Source organism: Theropithecus gelada, chromosome 9 (assembly GCF_003255815.1).
Source record: "Theropithecus gelada isolate Dixy chromosome 9, Tgel_1.0, whole genome shotgun sequence".
Lineage (NCBI taxonomy): Eukaryota > Metazoa > Chordata > Mammalia > Primates > Cercopithecidae > Theropithecus > Theropithecus gelada.
Window position 1 is genome coordinate 35661575 of NC_037677.1, and position 16406 is coordinate 35677980.

The following is a 16406-nucleotide window of genomic DNA, read 5'->3' on the forward strand; positions in this document are numbered from 1 at the left end:
TACCTATTTGATAAAGTGTAATGAGAACTAAATAAATTAAATATTTTAAAACTTTAGAATAGTGCCTGTAATAGAATATGCCATATAAGGGAGTTGCCTTATTTTATTAAACACTCAATAAAATAGTGGTTGAATGAATGAAGTAACATAAGCAATAAATGAAAATAGTACAATCCATTTAGACAAGGACGAAGCCAGTATGATAGAGCTTAGTACAGTATACAAGAAGAGCATGGACAGTGTCATGGCAGAAGCAAGGAATTGACCATTTATTCTAGAACACCACACCCTCTCCCAGCAAGGATAAGCAGGAATCAAACTGCACAATTCAGTCTAAACATCTTTTATCTCATTTGCCTGGCTGCTCATGGAGGATAAGTATTAAATGAAGTATTAAATGAAGCCTAGACTGCAGTCCAGCAAGGCAAGGGAAAGAAGGGAGAGGCAGGGAAGGGAAGGGGAAGGAGGGGAGGGGAAGGGAAAAAAGAAGGAAGGAGAAAAGGGAAGAGAAGAAAGAGAGGAAGCAAGGAGAGAAGAGGAAGGGAAGAAAGGATGAAAGGGAGGGAGGAAGGGAAGGAAGAAAGGAAGGAAACAAGGAAGGAATGGAAGGAAGAAAGGAAGGAAGGAAAGGTAAGGAAGGAAGGGAGGGAAGGAAGGAGAAAGGGAAGAAAAGATGAAAGGAAGGGTGGGAGGGAGAGAGAGAAGGAGGGACAGAAGAAAGGAAAGAAGAAAAGGAAGGAAGGAGAAAGGGAAGAGAAGAAAGGATGAAAGGAAGGGGGGGAGGGAGGGAGAGAGGGAGAGAAGGAAGGACAGAAGAAAAGGAAGGAAGGTAGTGAGGGAGGAAGGAAGGAAGGAAGGGAAGGATGAAGGAGGTAGAGAAGAGAAAAGGAAGAAAGAATGAAAGGAAGGGAGGCAGGGAAGGAAGGAAGAAGAAAGGAAGAAGGAAGGAAAGGAAGGAAGAAAGGAAGGGAGGGCAGGAAGGAAGGAAGGAAGGGAGGGAGGAAGGGAGGGAGGGAGGGAGGGAAAAATGTATCTGCCCACCCTAGCTAGGTACAGTTCTACCCAGAGTCTTCCAAATGGCACAGGAGGAGGAAAAGTCTGTCCAAAGACAGATACTGCAAACAGTGCATTGTGTTAGAGCAAACCGTAGGTGAAACCAAGAAAAAGCTACACTTTCCCACACTGGTGAGCTGGAGATAATCTCACAGGCCCTGGGCCTGTGAGGTCTGGTGACAGGAGTGTTGCTTGATGTCTTGGTCCTGTTCTTACGGATATTGGGTTTCATGTTTGGCCTAAATTCCAGCCAGTTTTCAAACAAAAAATTATGGATGTAGGCAGCCTTTCTGTTTGTCTAACCTCAGTCTCAGCTTCCTCTAATGAGACATGACATGAATTACCTAGGCTATAGCTGGGTCGGGAGGTAATGGGATGGGGGTGGAATGTTGAAGAAACACAGAGTTTCCCTTCCAAACTTCCCCCTCCTGCTCTAGGAATTTTCCAAGTCTTTTAAGAATGTACTTTTTGAAGATTTAGCTATGTTTCATTTTTGTATTGATACATAATGCACATACATATTTATGGGGGACATGTGATATTTTGTTACATGCATAGAATGTGTAATGATCGAGGCAGGGTATTAGGAAGAATATGTTTTCTTCCTGCATGTGTGTTGGTTCAATTTCATCCTACTGCTCCTCTTCCCTGCTTCACATGACAATAATTACAACACCAGCTTCCATCAAAGTGATGGTTTCTCCCATCCCCCAGCTGGGGGCAGGTATGGGCGATGGCTGCAGTGGGAGCCCTGAGTGTGTGGCTCCACCTCCAAATCCCTCCCCTGCATCCCCACCCACCTACCTGATATTCACTGCCCTTTCTTGACCCCTCCAGAGCTGAAGTGGACCAAAGGCCAGGGCCCAGCAGAGAGCTTTATGTGCCTGAGCTGTCATGGGCTGGCCTTGGGTTTTGGGTTTTTTTGTTTGTTTGTTTTTGTTTTTGCTTTGTTTTGAGACAGAGTTTCACTCTTGTTGCCCAGGCTCCATGGAGTACAGTGGCACAATCTCGGCTCACCGCAACCTCCGTCTCCCATGCTCAAGCGATTCTCCTGCCTCAGCCTCCCAAGGAGCTGGGATTACAGGGAAGCGCCACCACTCCTGGCTAATTTTGTATTTTTAGTAGAGACGAGATTTCTCCATGTTGGTCAGGTTGGTCTTGAACTGCTGACCTCAGGGGATCCGTCTGCCTCGGCCTCCCAAAGTGCTGGGATTATAGGCTTGAGCCACCATGCCTGACTGGGCTGGCCTTGGCTTTCTCTGGGACTGATGGGTGTTTAAACCCACCTCTTGTTCTTGCAGGGTGCCTTGTGGGTTTTTTGCTGGGAATCTCTGGGGATTTATCCCTGCAATTCCCTGGTCCAAGTGATGCCTCTCTTCTAATGAGCCATTTCAGGTGCCTCTCTTTCCCTGAGCCCCACACTCCTCTTTTGTCTCCCTCTCCCTCCTCCTACAGCCTGTAGGTGAGGTCATTGAGGGGTTTCCAACCTGCTTCTCAGACACCCCTTGTGCATGTCCTGCTTAGAGGCCTAACTTCTTGATTGGCATGTGGGAGAAGGTGGGAATAGTTGCCACCTATTGCCTGGAGACCTCAAACGACACTGAGAAAGAGCCTGCTTTTAACAGCCTGCAAGATGTTACAAGGAAGTATGGCTCAAGATGGAAGCTAGGACAGATATTTACACGGTCAGCTTTGGATTGTTTCCGTTTCCTTCATGTAAGTGGTATTTCACCTTTTACAAGGGAAAGAATGATAAGGAACAAAATCAGAGTGGCCCCTCAGGTCACCTTCCCATCTCTTCCTCCAGCTCACCATCCTTTGCCCCTTCTGCTGGGGCTCATGGTGGCTTCAGCCTGCCTTCTGCCCTGGGAGTGTCATGACAGCACCTATTACACAGTGTGACCTCAGTCACCTCCCCAGCTGGAACCTCTCTGTCCTGTGACCTGTCCTTTCAGTATTCTGCCAAATGAACAAAATAAAGCAATGCAAATGAGTTTACTTAGTGCCAGCAAGTGGCAGTTCTGAGGTCAGACACACATGTGAGTGAACTTCCAGGGGACAGACAGGTCAGCCTCACTAGCAGTGATTTCAGGCACTGGGCAAACGGTTGGACAAATAGTTGAGGCCGGCTCATCAGGATTACCCTGGGCTGCGATGATCAGGCCGCATGTCCGTGCCAGGGCCCAGGATTCCATCAGGAGATCATTTAACCTTCACATGGCTTTTCAGCATGCATCCACACGGGCACTGACTTCATCTGTGAGGCCCCTCCTGTGACTGCGCATACACGTTGGCCCAGCAGACTCTTCCCTGTCCTGCTGCTGCCTCTATTATCACCAGCATTGCAAAATGCTCTCTCTGTGATGGAACATTCCCCCGCATTCCCCCCATCCCTTTCACACCCTGCTATTCATGACCAAGAACACCCATTTGCTTTGATACATCTTGCTGTGGCATGTCAAGATCAGTGACTTTCCTGAAACCTGGCTCAACGGATTTCTATGCATTTTCCTTCCAGGATTTTAATGCAAACATTTTCACCAAGACTGGAAGGAAATGTTCAAAATAAACAAACAAAAGGCTTTGCCAGCTTTAAGTGCGCTGCTCCCTGAGGCATCAAAAGCAGCAGCTTCAGAGAGTCTAGAACCGGAGTGTCTTCTACATCTCCCTCTCCTGCACACAGTTTGTTGACTGCCCCCCTATCCCTGAGGCATCTTTCCCCCCATGACTCCCACCCCACATCCAGCAGCCATTAGGCCCTTCCTGGATGCTGAGAGTACCGTGTCATCTGCCATCCTGAAAACAACCTGCTCTTTCTATGTAATATTTTTTTGTAGGTTTTCCTCTTGCTGTTCTTTTTCTTTTTTTTTTTTTTTTTTTGAGACAGAGTCTCGTGCTGTCTGCCTACCAGGCTGGAGTGCAGTGGTGAGATCTCAGCTCACTGCAACCTCCACCTCCTGGGTTCAAGCCATTCTCCTGCCTCAGCCTCCCAAGTAGCTGGGATGACAGGCACCCACCACCATGCCCAGCTAATGTTTGTGTTCTTAGTAGAGACGGGGTTTCACCATGTTGGCCAGGCTGGTCTTAAACTCCTGACCTCAGGTGATCCACCCACCTCTGCCTCCCAAAGTGCTGGGATTACCGGCGTCAGCCACCATGTACCACCTCCTCTTGCTGTTCTTTTCAGTTCACCCTTAATTTACCGTTTCCCAGTCCTTTGGTCCAATGTCTCAGTCCCTCAGGGCTGGCCTGGAGCCGCATATACTCAGATTTATGGCTCACCCTTTCCCTGCCCTGCCTACATGGCTATTTCCAGAGTTCCCTTTCAACTAGCTGGAAGATGCTGCCAGGAGACTGGAAGTCGGATGGAAAGGAAGGGCCAGGAATTTCTCCTCACCTCCCCTTGACCATGAATGAAGGCTCCAGCAGTGGCTGAATCTCCCACTGGATGGGTCTCCAAGTTTCCAGCCTCTAGTAGGTGACCCTGGCCCTCCCAGCTCTAATAACTCGGCTCCTTCCTTGACCACTTAGGCCAGCCTCCCCACCTCCCCTTTGTGCTTCTTAGCCCCTCCATCCCCTGTGCCTTACTCCTGGTGACATCAAAGCAGCAGCTCCAGAAACTCTAAAATTGCTCAATCTAACAGTTTCCTGTATTGACATTCTCTTCTTTTCAAAGACAGAGTTTTCCATTTTCCTGTTGGATTCAACGGATGTATGTTCCTTTGGGATTTCCAAACTGCTGTAATCTGATAAAGTCCCGTGGGACAGCAAGCTGGACCCTGAAATCACACCAGTTGACTTTGGTTTTCATCCTAGCTCTGACATTTCTAGCTGTGCTGCCATGGCCAACTTGTTAAACCCCTCTGAGCACCAGTGTCTTCACCTCTAAAACAGGGATAATGAAACTCATTTCTTCCCTGGAAGTAACCTTTGATAACCTCACAGCATGTGGCCTGGCAATGGGTGGGTGCTCAGTGAACATTCGCTCCTCTCGCTTCTCCTAAAGTGGTTGTAACTGTGAGAGTACGAATGCATATCCCTTCCGGTGAAACACATTTGTATTCTAACAATGGAAAGAAATACTTGGCCAGGCATGGTGGCTCACGCCTGTAATCCTAGCAGTTTGGGGAGGCCGAAGTGAGAAGATTTCTTGAGCCCACGAGTTGAAGACCAGCCTGAGCAATATAGTGAGACCCTGTCTCTATTTTTTTTTTTTTTTTTTTTGTAAAGACCTTAACTCAATCATTAATTTTGAATGTGTAAGTCTCCAACACCCATGGCAAGACAAGCAGAAAGATAATTTTGGGCAAGCCAACCTTTGAGAGCCTTTAAATCACTCCAAGGAGGCGGTCACCTACTCCGCGGGGACTGGGGAGGGCTCCATTATCTGGGAGGAGACTCTTGTGCTAATATGAAAAGTGATCCTTCTCCCCGCCTCCCAAGGGAAGGATGTGGAATGTGTGAGACTCAGATGTGTGGGAGTCTGGCCCAGGGTTATTTTTGTTTCCATTAACATTCTCTTCTATATGTATTTTAACCTTAATCAAATGCATGTGTTTTTGTTTTATTTGCACTTAGTTCATCAAAATGTCCCTTATGGTCTGAACTGTGCCATAAGCCTAAGCCCCCCAGTGAAACACTCATTAATACCCCTGGGAAACAGGAAGTTGCATTTAGTCAAATGTAAATAAATTCAGCTCCCCGGGGCTTTGCCCCGGCCTGGGTCACAGAAGAGGCAGTGGCTTCTCAGTCCATCTCATCATTGTCCCCTCCACCAACTCCAAAACTGAGCTGGAAGAATGACATGCCTTGACTCTGAACAGATAAAGTGTTCTGAAAATGTGCCTATCCTTTGTTCAAAACCGTTACAACGTCAAGTGCAGTTTTACAAAGAAATGAGTTTCCCTTGCTTTGGCTCAATCATCGGGTATCGTTCCAGATTTTTTCCCACCCCCCGCCAGTACTCTGAAACCAGGCAGTGCAGGCAAGAAGCAAGAAAGAGGGAAGAAAGAGATGTAAACCTAAACCACCTCGCCAAAGACGCCGTGCGAGCCGTGGTGAAGAGGTTTCCATCTCCCCCTGTCTCTCTCACCCTCTCACTGACTCTCCCACTGCACACATGGAACCAATTATGAACAAAGCCCAATTGTTGTATATTTGGAACTTCCCACATCAACTCGATGCTTTCTTTAACTGACTTGCGATGTGTGTCTGCGTTGGAGGGCTGAATCCAGGTTTCCAGTCTGCACGCTGCCGCCGCCGCTATGGCACCCCTCTCCTGTTTCTTCTGATTCATTTTCTCATAGTGTAAAACTCTGCTTCTTCCCTTCGCACCCCACCCCCATTTCCTATTAAGTTTGTTTGAATAAACAGAACCTTCTTTTCCGTCATTTTCAATAAACGTAGCACTAGTCTGCAGACAGGGTCTCAAAGCTGGTGCCCAGAGTGTATGAGGCTAACACCAAAAACCAGGGGATGACTACAAAGGAAATGGCCATTCCTTTCGTAAAACTCAGAACAGACAGAAGCAGTGTATGTAGAAATGCTTTAAAAAGAAAAAGAAAAAAAATCCGAACATACCCCATATCCTGGAAGCCCCTTACTTGATTTTCTTTGTAGTAATTTTTTCTGCTATGGAAATAAGCCGATTTAGGGAGGAGTAGAGATGGGGCAGGTAGAGGAAAATATTACGGAAAAATTAACGTTTGAAACCATTTATGCCATCCGTCAAAGAAGGCTGTCTGATCTGAAATTACACAATGTGATCAGAAAATAATTGACAGACTTAATGGATGAGTCTGCTTCGACACAACCTTGTAAAATGAAACATAGTTTCTTCGCGTTTACTGGCATGCATAAAAATAAATGTTCTGTAACACAAACATTTAAATGACAAGGTGCCAAACGCAAGTCTGCTCGATTTGATTCGATTCATCTGAATCATGTGATTGAAGCAGTTTCTTCTTCTTTCCCTCATACTTTCTCTCCGTGGACTGTATTCACATATACAGTGAGTAAAACCCGTGTGTTTATTTTTATGTGTTAGAAAGCAGGAAGGGAAAACAGATATACATGTCTGATGCTCGGTTTTATAGATAGAATTTATGACTGCAAAGAGGTCCCTGATGTGTTCTGTCTCTGGTCGTCAAATATCGTTCCTCCGTTCAGAAGAGAGTGAAATCAGAATGTAGGATTCTGCATTAATCTCCATTCCAGATGGTGATATTCCAAATAGTCTTTTTAAGGTGAGCATGTGACCTACTGTACAGCCGAGGGGCTTGGGAGTCACGTGATGGAATGAATAATACGTCTGATAGAGCTTTGATTAGACAACTGACCTGGTTACCATCTGCAGCCACAAGAAGCAAAGTTGACATTTCTGGATCAGTCTCCCCAGGAGCGTTACTTGCCCACGAGCGGGACACCGCAGTCTCGCTGAACCAGCTGTGCAGAGGGACAGATGGAAGAAAGCTAGAGATGTTGCTTCGTGAGCGCTGAAGTTGCAGAACTTGGGCTGGTTTTCTTTCTTCCCATCCCCCCTCCTCCTGACAAACCACATCTTGACTCAGATGGTCGAAAGAAAAACTCTTTCAGTTATTTGATATTTGGGAACCCTCCAGGAGACCATAACTTATTTTTGAGGGAGGCTCCTTCTCTCCCTTTGCTGGGAACACACACACACACACACACAGAGAGAGAGACACAGCTGTACACCATGGTGGTTCAGGCTGCAGTGGCTCCGAATAGATCCCAAAGACTTTTACTGAAAATTCCTTATGGATCTCTGAGAAGGCGCAGCGTTGAAAGGGTAAGCTACGTGGCGGGCTGTTTGCTTCTCAATTGCTCCAAAGGCAGGGAGATGTTTTCCTCATTGTATACCGGGTTACTTCTGTCACTCACGTTCCCAAACAGTTGGAGTTCCTGGGACTGTAGAATACTATCTGATCTGTAATTTTAGTTTTTTAACAGATAACGATGAGAAACCTGAAACAGTAATTTTTGTAACTTGTGGATCTCGGATGGGGGAGGGGTGCTCTTAGAGATGAAATACGAGGGATAAGATTGGGTCGGGAACTTCTCCCGGAATGGGTTTGAAAGATTTGAGTGCTTGCTGAGAAATGCATGGGGGTTGCGAAACTGATTTCTTCTGTGTTTATTGAAACATACTGATTAGTGCAGCAGGGCTGTGAATTCCTTCTGCTGGGTGACAGTGTCTAAAAGGGAGGTGATGGTGATGTGAAGGAGCTTCAAAGCCTTGGTGGTTTAAATTATGCAGGCAGTTGATTAAAAGCTTTTTTTTTGTCCCCAAATACATTGCTATCATTTGGGGTTTATTTGTTTTTAATACTATGGATTTTGGCTTAAAATTACTCTGTTAATTTCCTGAAAGCATGTTTACTTTGGAAGTCCCTAGCAGAGAAGATCCTATAAAATAATAATAAGGATTTGTCCTTCTCTGGAGTAACAGATGCAGTTTGAGGCTGACTGTAGTTAATGCAAAGCTGGTTGTCGTTGGGGTGACAGGCTCAACATGCAGGAAGAATCCCTACACCCACAAAGCGTACAGCAGTTCTGTTGGTCTCAGAAATCCCAAAAGCCCGTGTTTGAATCGTGGCAAGCCCTTCCATGAGTTTTCGTCACTTACATAGACGTCTTCAGTTAAGGTGTAGTCCAAGACCTGATAAAGCGAACAGCCTCACATGACGCTCTCTCGCCAGATCAGCAATCTGCAGCATCTTATAAAGATCAGAATTGAATTCAAGTGACTTTTTCTGGTTGGTATACTTACTACTCAGTGATGTTTAATTTAAAAAAAAAAACAACTAAAGGTTTAAAAATATGAGGGGCTAACGAAATACTTAGGCAAGGTTGATTTCCTGAGTTTTGATGAGTTACATTTTTCTGCCATTTGAAAAATGAAAAAACTTTGCTTTCTATTCTGGTTGTGTGTAGGTCATGATTTTGAGACTTATTTCTTGTTCTGAATGTCAAGATCATCAACTAATATGTACTAAATACTTACTGTGTATTTCATGTTATACCAATAGCTTAGAGCTTAGGCCATCAGTGATAGCAAAATTTACGCATGGATCAGGCTGCTATTGAGTGTGATGTTAGGTGTTAGTGAAAACTCTTTGGTCTGTATGGTAACTACATTTTTATCATGTGTTCTATTATTAAGATATTGATTCACAAATACTAACATGGAAATGTGAATTGTGTGCCTTAGGGCTGTGCGAATGGCAATATTGAGCAAATACTTATCCTTTATAGACGCGCGCGCACACACACACACACACACACACAAATCCAGTCACCCAGAAACCTCCATTTATACCATTATGATCTCCAGATAAAGTGCTTAATAAATCATGTATGTTTGCATAAATTCAAATATATACAGTTACCACTTCTGTTAGTCATTGTTTACCAATTTTAGAAAAATTGACAATATAGGGATATAGTATCTTACACAAAACATATCTGTTATTGGATATGTTTGCACACACTTGCCTTCAAAGCACACAGGGCTATTTTCTGCCCTTGAGCACACCCCATTGTTACACCGGCCTTAATGTGAGTATGGTCTGAGCTCTCTGGGGCCCTCCCGCGCAGCACAGCCTTGGAGCACTGGGTCTTCCCCGTGAAGGTAAGGTAGCACCTCACCCTCCACAGCAATGGGAAGTGGAACTAATTGAAATGTACGATTTCCTGTCAATTCCACTGGACATCTTACACCGTGGGTCAGTGGAATTGACAATTCTATGACAGTTTTCAGAATGGAGTCCCGTGTTCATAGAAGAGGAGGAGAGGTAAGGGCAAACACTGAGAGCCGGCACGTTTCCATTGGGAGTGTAAAGCAACAGCAGTTTGTTCAGTTCCGTCAGCGGTTTCCATTGTCTCACAGTATCTAATGACGTGGAAGACCTTACATTTCTATAAGGCTTTCAGTCCATTCCCCTGCTTTACCATCGTGAGTTACTAACAAGGCACAGAGCCCAGGGGTTACTACCCTTGTCCTGTATAAATAGGGAAACCAAGGTATGGAGAGGTTTAATCTTCTCTATAGGAATATACAGTCAATGACAGAGCGGGACCTCAATCCAGGGACCTGGCATTGCATGTCCTTACCCATGGGATCATGTTTCATCTTTGCTCTCTGGAGGAGCAATGGCATGGCAGCCTAGCCCCGAGAAAAGGGTTATAACCACCTCGTCACCTGTGTTCACATTAAAGGTAATATAGAAGACATGCCATTCAGAGGTGGTGAAAACCAAATAGAAGAACATGATTTACAGGACACTAACAGTCCTGTCCCCTTAGGTGCCCAGGGTTCAACAATTGCTTCTGTATCCAACTGCCTAGAGGTTGAGTTGAAAGAAGGAATTGCAACTTTTTAACCCTGCAACTTAGACATCCACCAAATCCTGAGAGACCAGACTTAGTTCTGGTTCATGCTTCTTCAGACTGCCATGAGCCCATCACTGTGCTAGGGAGGGTGGAAACATGAAAGAAATATGAAATGGGCTTGGTGTGATGGCTAACACCTGTAATCCCAGCACTTTGGGAGGATGAAGTGGTTGGATCATGAGGTCAGGAGATGGAGACCATCTTGGCCAACATGGTGAGACCCTGTCTCTACTAAAATACAAAAAATTAGCCGGGCGTGGTGATGTGTGCCTGTAATCCCAGCTACTCAGGAGGCTGTGGCAGGGGAATTGCTTGAACCCAGAAGGTGGAGGTTGCCGTGAGCCGAGATGGAGCCACTGCACTCCAGCCTAGTGACAAAGCAAGACTCTGTCTCAAAAAAAAAAAAAAAAAGAAAAGAAAGAAAGAAATATAAAATGCCATGTTTGGTTTGGGAGGAGAGATTAGGCCTGTAAAGTTTATATAAATAAAACAATTAGAAGTCAGTGTAATACAGGCTAGAATTAAGCTGCAAAATAAGTAACAGAGACAATTTAGGTGCTACAGAAAGCAGCACGGTGGGATGACAAGGGTGAGGCTTGTCTATTTGCTATTTACGAGTTTTACTATTTACTGTTTGACTATTGACTATTTGCTGTTTGACTATTGACTATTTATGAGTCATATGGCGTTGACAGAGTGACTCGAACTTTCTCAGCTTTGGTTTATCCATCCACAATACCCACCCCTTTTCAGTGCTTGTAAAGGATCACCAAAAATGTATGCAAGGACCTAACACAGTACGTGGCAATCACATAAAATGCAGTCCATAATGATAGGCATCGTTTTTAAGATTGCCTGTCTTTGTGTATAAGAACACTTGGCTTGTATCTTTTTTTTTTTTCCCTTGAGACAGAGTCTCGCCGTGTTGCCCAGGCTGGAGTGCAGTGGCACGATCTTGGCTCACTGCAACCTCCACCTCCTGGGTTCAAGCGATTCTCCTCCCTCAGACTCCAGAGCAACTGGTATTACAGGCATGTGCTACCACACCTGGATGATTTTGTATTTTTAGTAGAGACAGGGTTTCACGGTGTTGACCAGGCTGCTCTCAAACTCCTGACCTCAAGTGATCCACCTGCCTAAGCCTCCCAAAGTGCTGGGATTACAGGTGTGAGCCACCGCACCCAGTCTTGTATTTTTAATAACAGATGACAATTTTTTATATTTAGATACACTTCCCTGTCTCCTGGAGCCGTCCTTTAGGGCTATTCACTTGCTAAAGCCAAGAAAAGCAGTATATTGTGTCATGGTGATAACTTTTCTGGAACTCCCAATTTTATGTAAGACACGTGGAAAACAAAGTCTTTCAAACTGACTACACGTGAATCCCAAGTAACTCGACTTACTCAAGCCCAGATCCTTCTGTATGGTTTCTTCCCTCAAAGCCAGATGTTTTTTATTCCAGAAGTAAAGTAAAAATGAACTTCATGGAAAATTCTAATAAATGTAAGAACAAAACATATAAGTGAATTAAGGAAAGAGAAAATGTGGAAATTTTTTTCTGGGAGTTTGCCTTGGGGCAGCGGGAAAGTTTTTATTAAACTAGTATAACTTTGCAATACGAGGAAATGGTTTTATGTTGGAGATTACCTTTATAGATGCAAAGCCTAAGAATGAGTGAGTGAGCCTTTTATGTAGCCCATCCCACGTTGTTTTAGTTTGTGGTTTTAAGTGGAGGTGAAATCTGCTAGGCTGCTGTCTATATTCTCTGCTCTAGTTTGGGCTCCAGGAAGCTGAGAAATGTGTATGTCTTCACACCCTGAGATGCCCACCTATGAGGGCTTGGACCCAGTCAAGCAAATACTTACCGAGTTGCTGTATCTCTGTTTTCACCCACTGATTTCCCAGCCGTAAGATCATCTGTTGAAGTGGGAGCATAATTTCCCGCATTTATTGGATTGCTCCTCTGCCCCGTTGACTTATCCTCTCTAATATCCACGCCCACAGACCCCCCAGGTGGACTGGACATCACTGTTCTCTTGAACATCTCAACACCTCAAATCCAGCATGTCCATGTTGAACTTCATCATCTCTCCTAATAATCCTGCTTCTCCTCTAACACCCCCAGCTTCCTAAAACCCAAACTAGATCCTGGCGTCTTCCCGCCTCCTCTCTTTCCATTGTCTCCTTCTCACAGCCACAAGGCACTGTCCATTCCAGCTCTGAGACGTGTCTCCCCCGTCCTGCTCCTTTGTTCCCTGGTGCAGCCCGCCACCATCACTCGCCTGCATATTGCCTTCTCACCATGTCAGGTCTTGCTCCCCTCAATTCATGCTCTGTGCTGCAGCCACTGTGCTCTTTCTAAAACCGAGGGGTGATTGTGCCACTTGTCTACTGAAACCCTTAAGTGGCTCTCTGCCTCAGGATAAGGACAAATCACAAGGCCTTTCCTAATCACAGCCCTCCAGCTTCACCTCTTCCCACGCCTTACTCTGGGAGTGTTATATTCCAACTAGGACGTGTTTGCAGTTCCTCTAAACTACTGAGATTGCTCTTGCCCTAGGGCCTTTGTGTGTGTTTTCATATTCCTGGCACTTTCTGCCTCCTCCCTCCACCCCCTTTACTTCTTTCAGCCTAAAGGCAATTCCACAGGAAGCTCTTCCAGGCACCCCATCCCCTCCCCAAGTCTGAGTAAGTGCTCTCCCTGCAGGCTCTCATAGCACTCTAGAATTCCCTTACCATAGCACAAATCACACTGCATTGAAACCTCTGGTTTGCATCAGTCATAATCCTCCATACGATGCAGGCATCTTGAGGACAGGGAATACCCCTGGGTTCCTGGTTCGTAACAGGAGTGCAATAAAGATCCACTAGATAACAGAATGAATGAAATCTAAAAGTTCATATAAACTCTCAGTGAGCAAATTTGAGAAGAGGATCAGAATTAAGACCTACACTGGAACAGCCTCCATCCCCATGCCAACCTACCACAAGTCCCATTATCTTTGGTGGAAAATGTGTTCGCTCTTACGTGTCAGTACAAGCGGAGAAAGCAAAATGCTCTTTTCTTGTTTATTCGGAACTCTAAGACCATGCCGTACATCTTTAAGTAGAACAAAGTTAATGCACGAACAGCCAATCAGACTCAAATCATAGGTCTCTTCACAAAGTAGTACAAATTCGATGGTTTTATTGGGGGGAAAATGAGACAAGAAAGCATTCTCTTTTACCACAATTATTCCAATATTTTAGGTGAAAGGGTTTTTGTGTGTCTAGGAAAGACTGAAATGGTGGGATATTTCTGGAGCGATATTTTTAACACAGCATAAATTAAACCTTTTTGTACCCACATCATTCATTATATGATGTGTTATTCCAGGTTGACGTCTTGCCAGTCTATTATTTTGCAAACCATTACATTATCACAGCTGCTAAGCTGCATAACTTAAGAATTCGGAATACAACAGAGTCTCTATAGCTGAGTGTGTGGTGCTTACATTCTGAATGTATTCATGCAGGGAAGTGTGAGACGTTACCAAAAACACATACAGCAGACGGCTTTCAGTGGATATTTATTACCATTGAGCACAGGCAGCCAAGAACTGTTCAGACAGATCAGTGTATTCACACATATTATTAGCCAGCCCCCTCATCCTGTATGGGGTTTTGTTCCTTCTATAAATATACGCCTCTCTGGAGAAAAAGAACACGGACTATTGGGGACTCCAATTCTCTGGTTCACAGAATGCATTGAAGGCCATTTTCCCTGCATTGGTTAGTCCCGTGCAATTTTAAGTGACCCAAACTTGGTGAACCAATATTTGTTTTATTTCATATAGCAGCTTATGTCATGTTAAGCCACTGACTTCTCATCTTGGGCAGAATGACATTGCTTATTGGCTCAGTGTGGGGAAGGAAAGGCTGTCTCTATGGGTACCGCTCCAGAGTTTTCATTCCTCAAGCTGGTGTGGAAAGCAGGATTACAAATCGCTATGCAAATGGTCAGGACTCCCAGGCATTTCAGCATCCTATGCAAAAGGACAGCTCTCAGGCTGGGCCTGAAACTCGGCTATGGTTCTCCTCTTTGAATAGCTTGTCCCCTCCTCATGCCTCGCCATTATGCCATGGATCATGTTAAAGCAGTGCTTTTCAACTTTATTGTTGCCTTGGAAACACGCAAGGAGCTTTTAAAAACCTATCTGTACCCCAGACCATGTACATCACAATCTCTGGGGATAAAATCCAGGCATCAGTATTTAAATCCGCAGGTAATTCCAACATGTAGCCAATACCGAGAACAACTGACCCAAGGAAATAATATTACCTAGATCAATGATTTGGGCAAGATGCTAGCAGAAGGAAATCAGCTAGTTTTTGTGTTTTCTGGTGGCGTCACATAAAAGAGAAATAAATGGGTTGGTTGCGTTGGGTTTTTGGGTCGTGTCATTCTCAATAGGGGGAAAAAACTATTTAGGCTCCTTGAAAGTGGGGTCCATATTCCTGGGACATCCTATGCAGTGCCCAGCACATTGAGGAGAGTCTCTGGATAGTTACCTGAGGCCTTCTGAAGTCATAGAGTCTAGAATTGTGCATGACTTCCTTCCAGGCTATTTAAGATCAAAAACACCCAATCTAGCTTCTCCCGTATGTTTCTTTTCTTGACTGGTGCATGGACAAAATCCCTTTTGTGTGTCTTTCAGTCTGCCATATTGTACACAAAGTCAATCGTGTTCTCAGGAGAAGCAGAAGATAGCTTTCTTCTCCCTCTCTCTTTTATTTTTATTTTTATTTTTTTTTAGGTGCAGTCTTGCTCTGTCACCCAGGCTGGAGTGCAGTGGCATGATTTTAGCTTACTGCAACCTCCCCCTCCTGGGTTCAGGTGGTTCTCCTGCCTCAGCCTCTTGAGTGGCTGAGATGAAAGGCACCCATCACCATGCCTGGCTAATTTTTGTATTTTTAGTAGAGAGAGGGTTTCACCACGTTGGCCAGGCTGGTCTTGAACTCCTGACCTCAAGTGATCTACCCGCTTCCGCCTCCCAAACTGCTGGAATTACAGGTGTGGCCACCACGCCCACCCAGGGGGAGATCGCTTTCTTTACATGCTTTGAAACAGATCTCTTAGAAACTGCTCTAACATAATGAATATTATCCACCTGTGTAATATAAGACTTTCTTTGAACACACAGTTGAAAACAATCCACTTTTATTTGTATTTACTCATCAATGAGCCTCAGAGGATAATATTATCTATCGTACATCCATAAAACAATATAGAAGAAACTGCCATGGATCTTTATTCTAATCTGGGAGTGGATGAACCACATCTATGGATTTTAACTTCTTTTTTGTCTTCTCTTACTGGTCACTCAATAACTAATACTTCAAAGGACCTGGTCAGTTTTTGTACTAGGTCTCAGAGCCTAACACAATGCCTGGGATAAAGATAGCATAAACAAATGTTCATTGAGTGAATGCTGACTACCTGAACAAAAAGAATCCCTTTGTGGTTATACATTCAAGCCTTTAACAAAACAGAATTGTCCTTCAAGGGCCAGGGTTGTAGTGTGCCTGTGCTTGCAGGCAGATGAACATCTGTGTCATCATCAGTCCTAACAGTGACTTATTTCAAGATGCTAGCTCTTCTTGGTGAACTGGATCATGAAAAACTTCCTAAAATCCTACTACACAATTAACACCTTTGGGTTCATGGGCAACCCCTTTTCTTCCCAATCAGAACCCTTGTGGGGATATTTTGAGATAGGACAGAAATATGCTTCTGATCATTTTCCTACATTGCTTGCTGACTTTTCTCAAAAATGCCAAAGGCTTCCAAGCCTGGCTGGCTTTCCTCATTAACGTTCCCATAGAGTGATTGGAGGGATTGGAGGGATCATTTAGATACAATTTCTCCAATCACTCTATTGGAACATTAATGAGGAAAACCA

The 16406-nt window shown here is 44.6% G+C and overlaps 1 protein-coding gene across 3 annotated transcripts in view; it reads left to right on the forward strand.

The window, feature by feature from the left end:
- FRMD4A (FERM domain containing 4A) overlaps positions 1–16406 on the forward strand; it is a 695424-nt gene that overhangs the window by 321701 nt on the left and 357317 nt on the right. The window contains exon 1 of one of the 3 annotated variants that reach the window (XM_025395886.1): positions 7402–7861. The exons of the other annotated variants lie outside the window; for them this stretch is intronic. Coding sequence (XP_025251671.1) covers positions 7769–7861 — 93 coding nt within the window. The 5' untranslated portion in view covers positions 7402–7768. Of the gene's footprint in view, positions 1–7401; positions 7862–16406 lie in introns of those variants that run through there. 3 annotated transcript variants of the gene reach the window in all.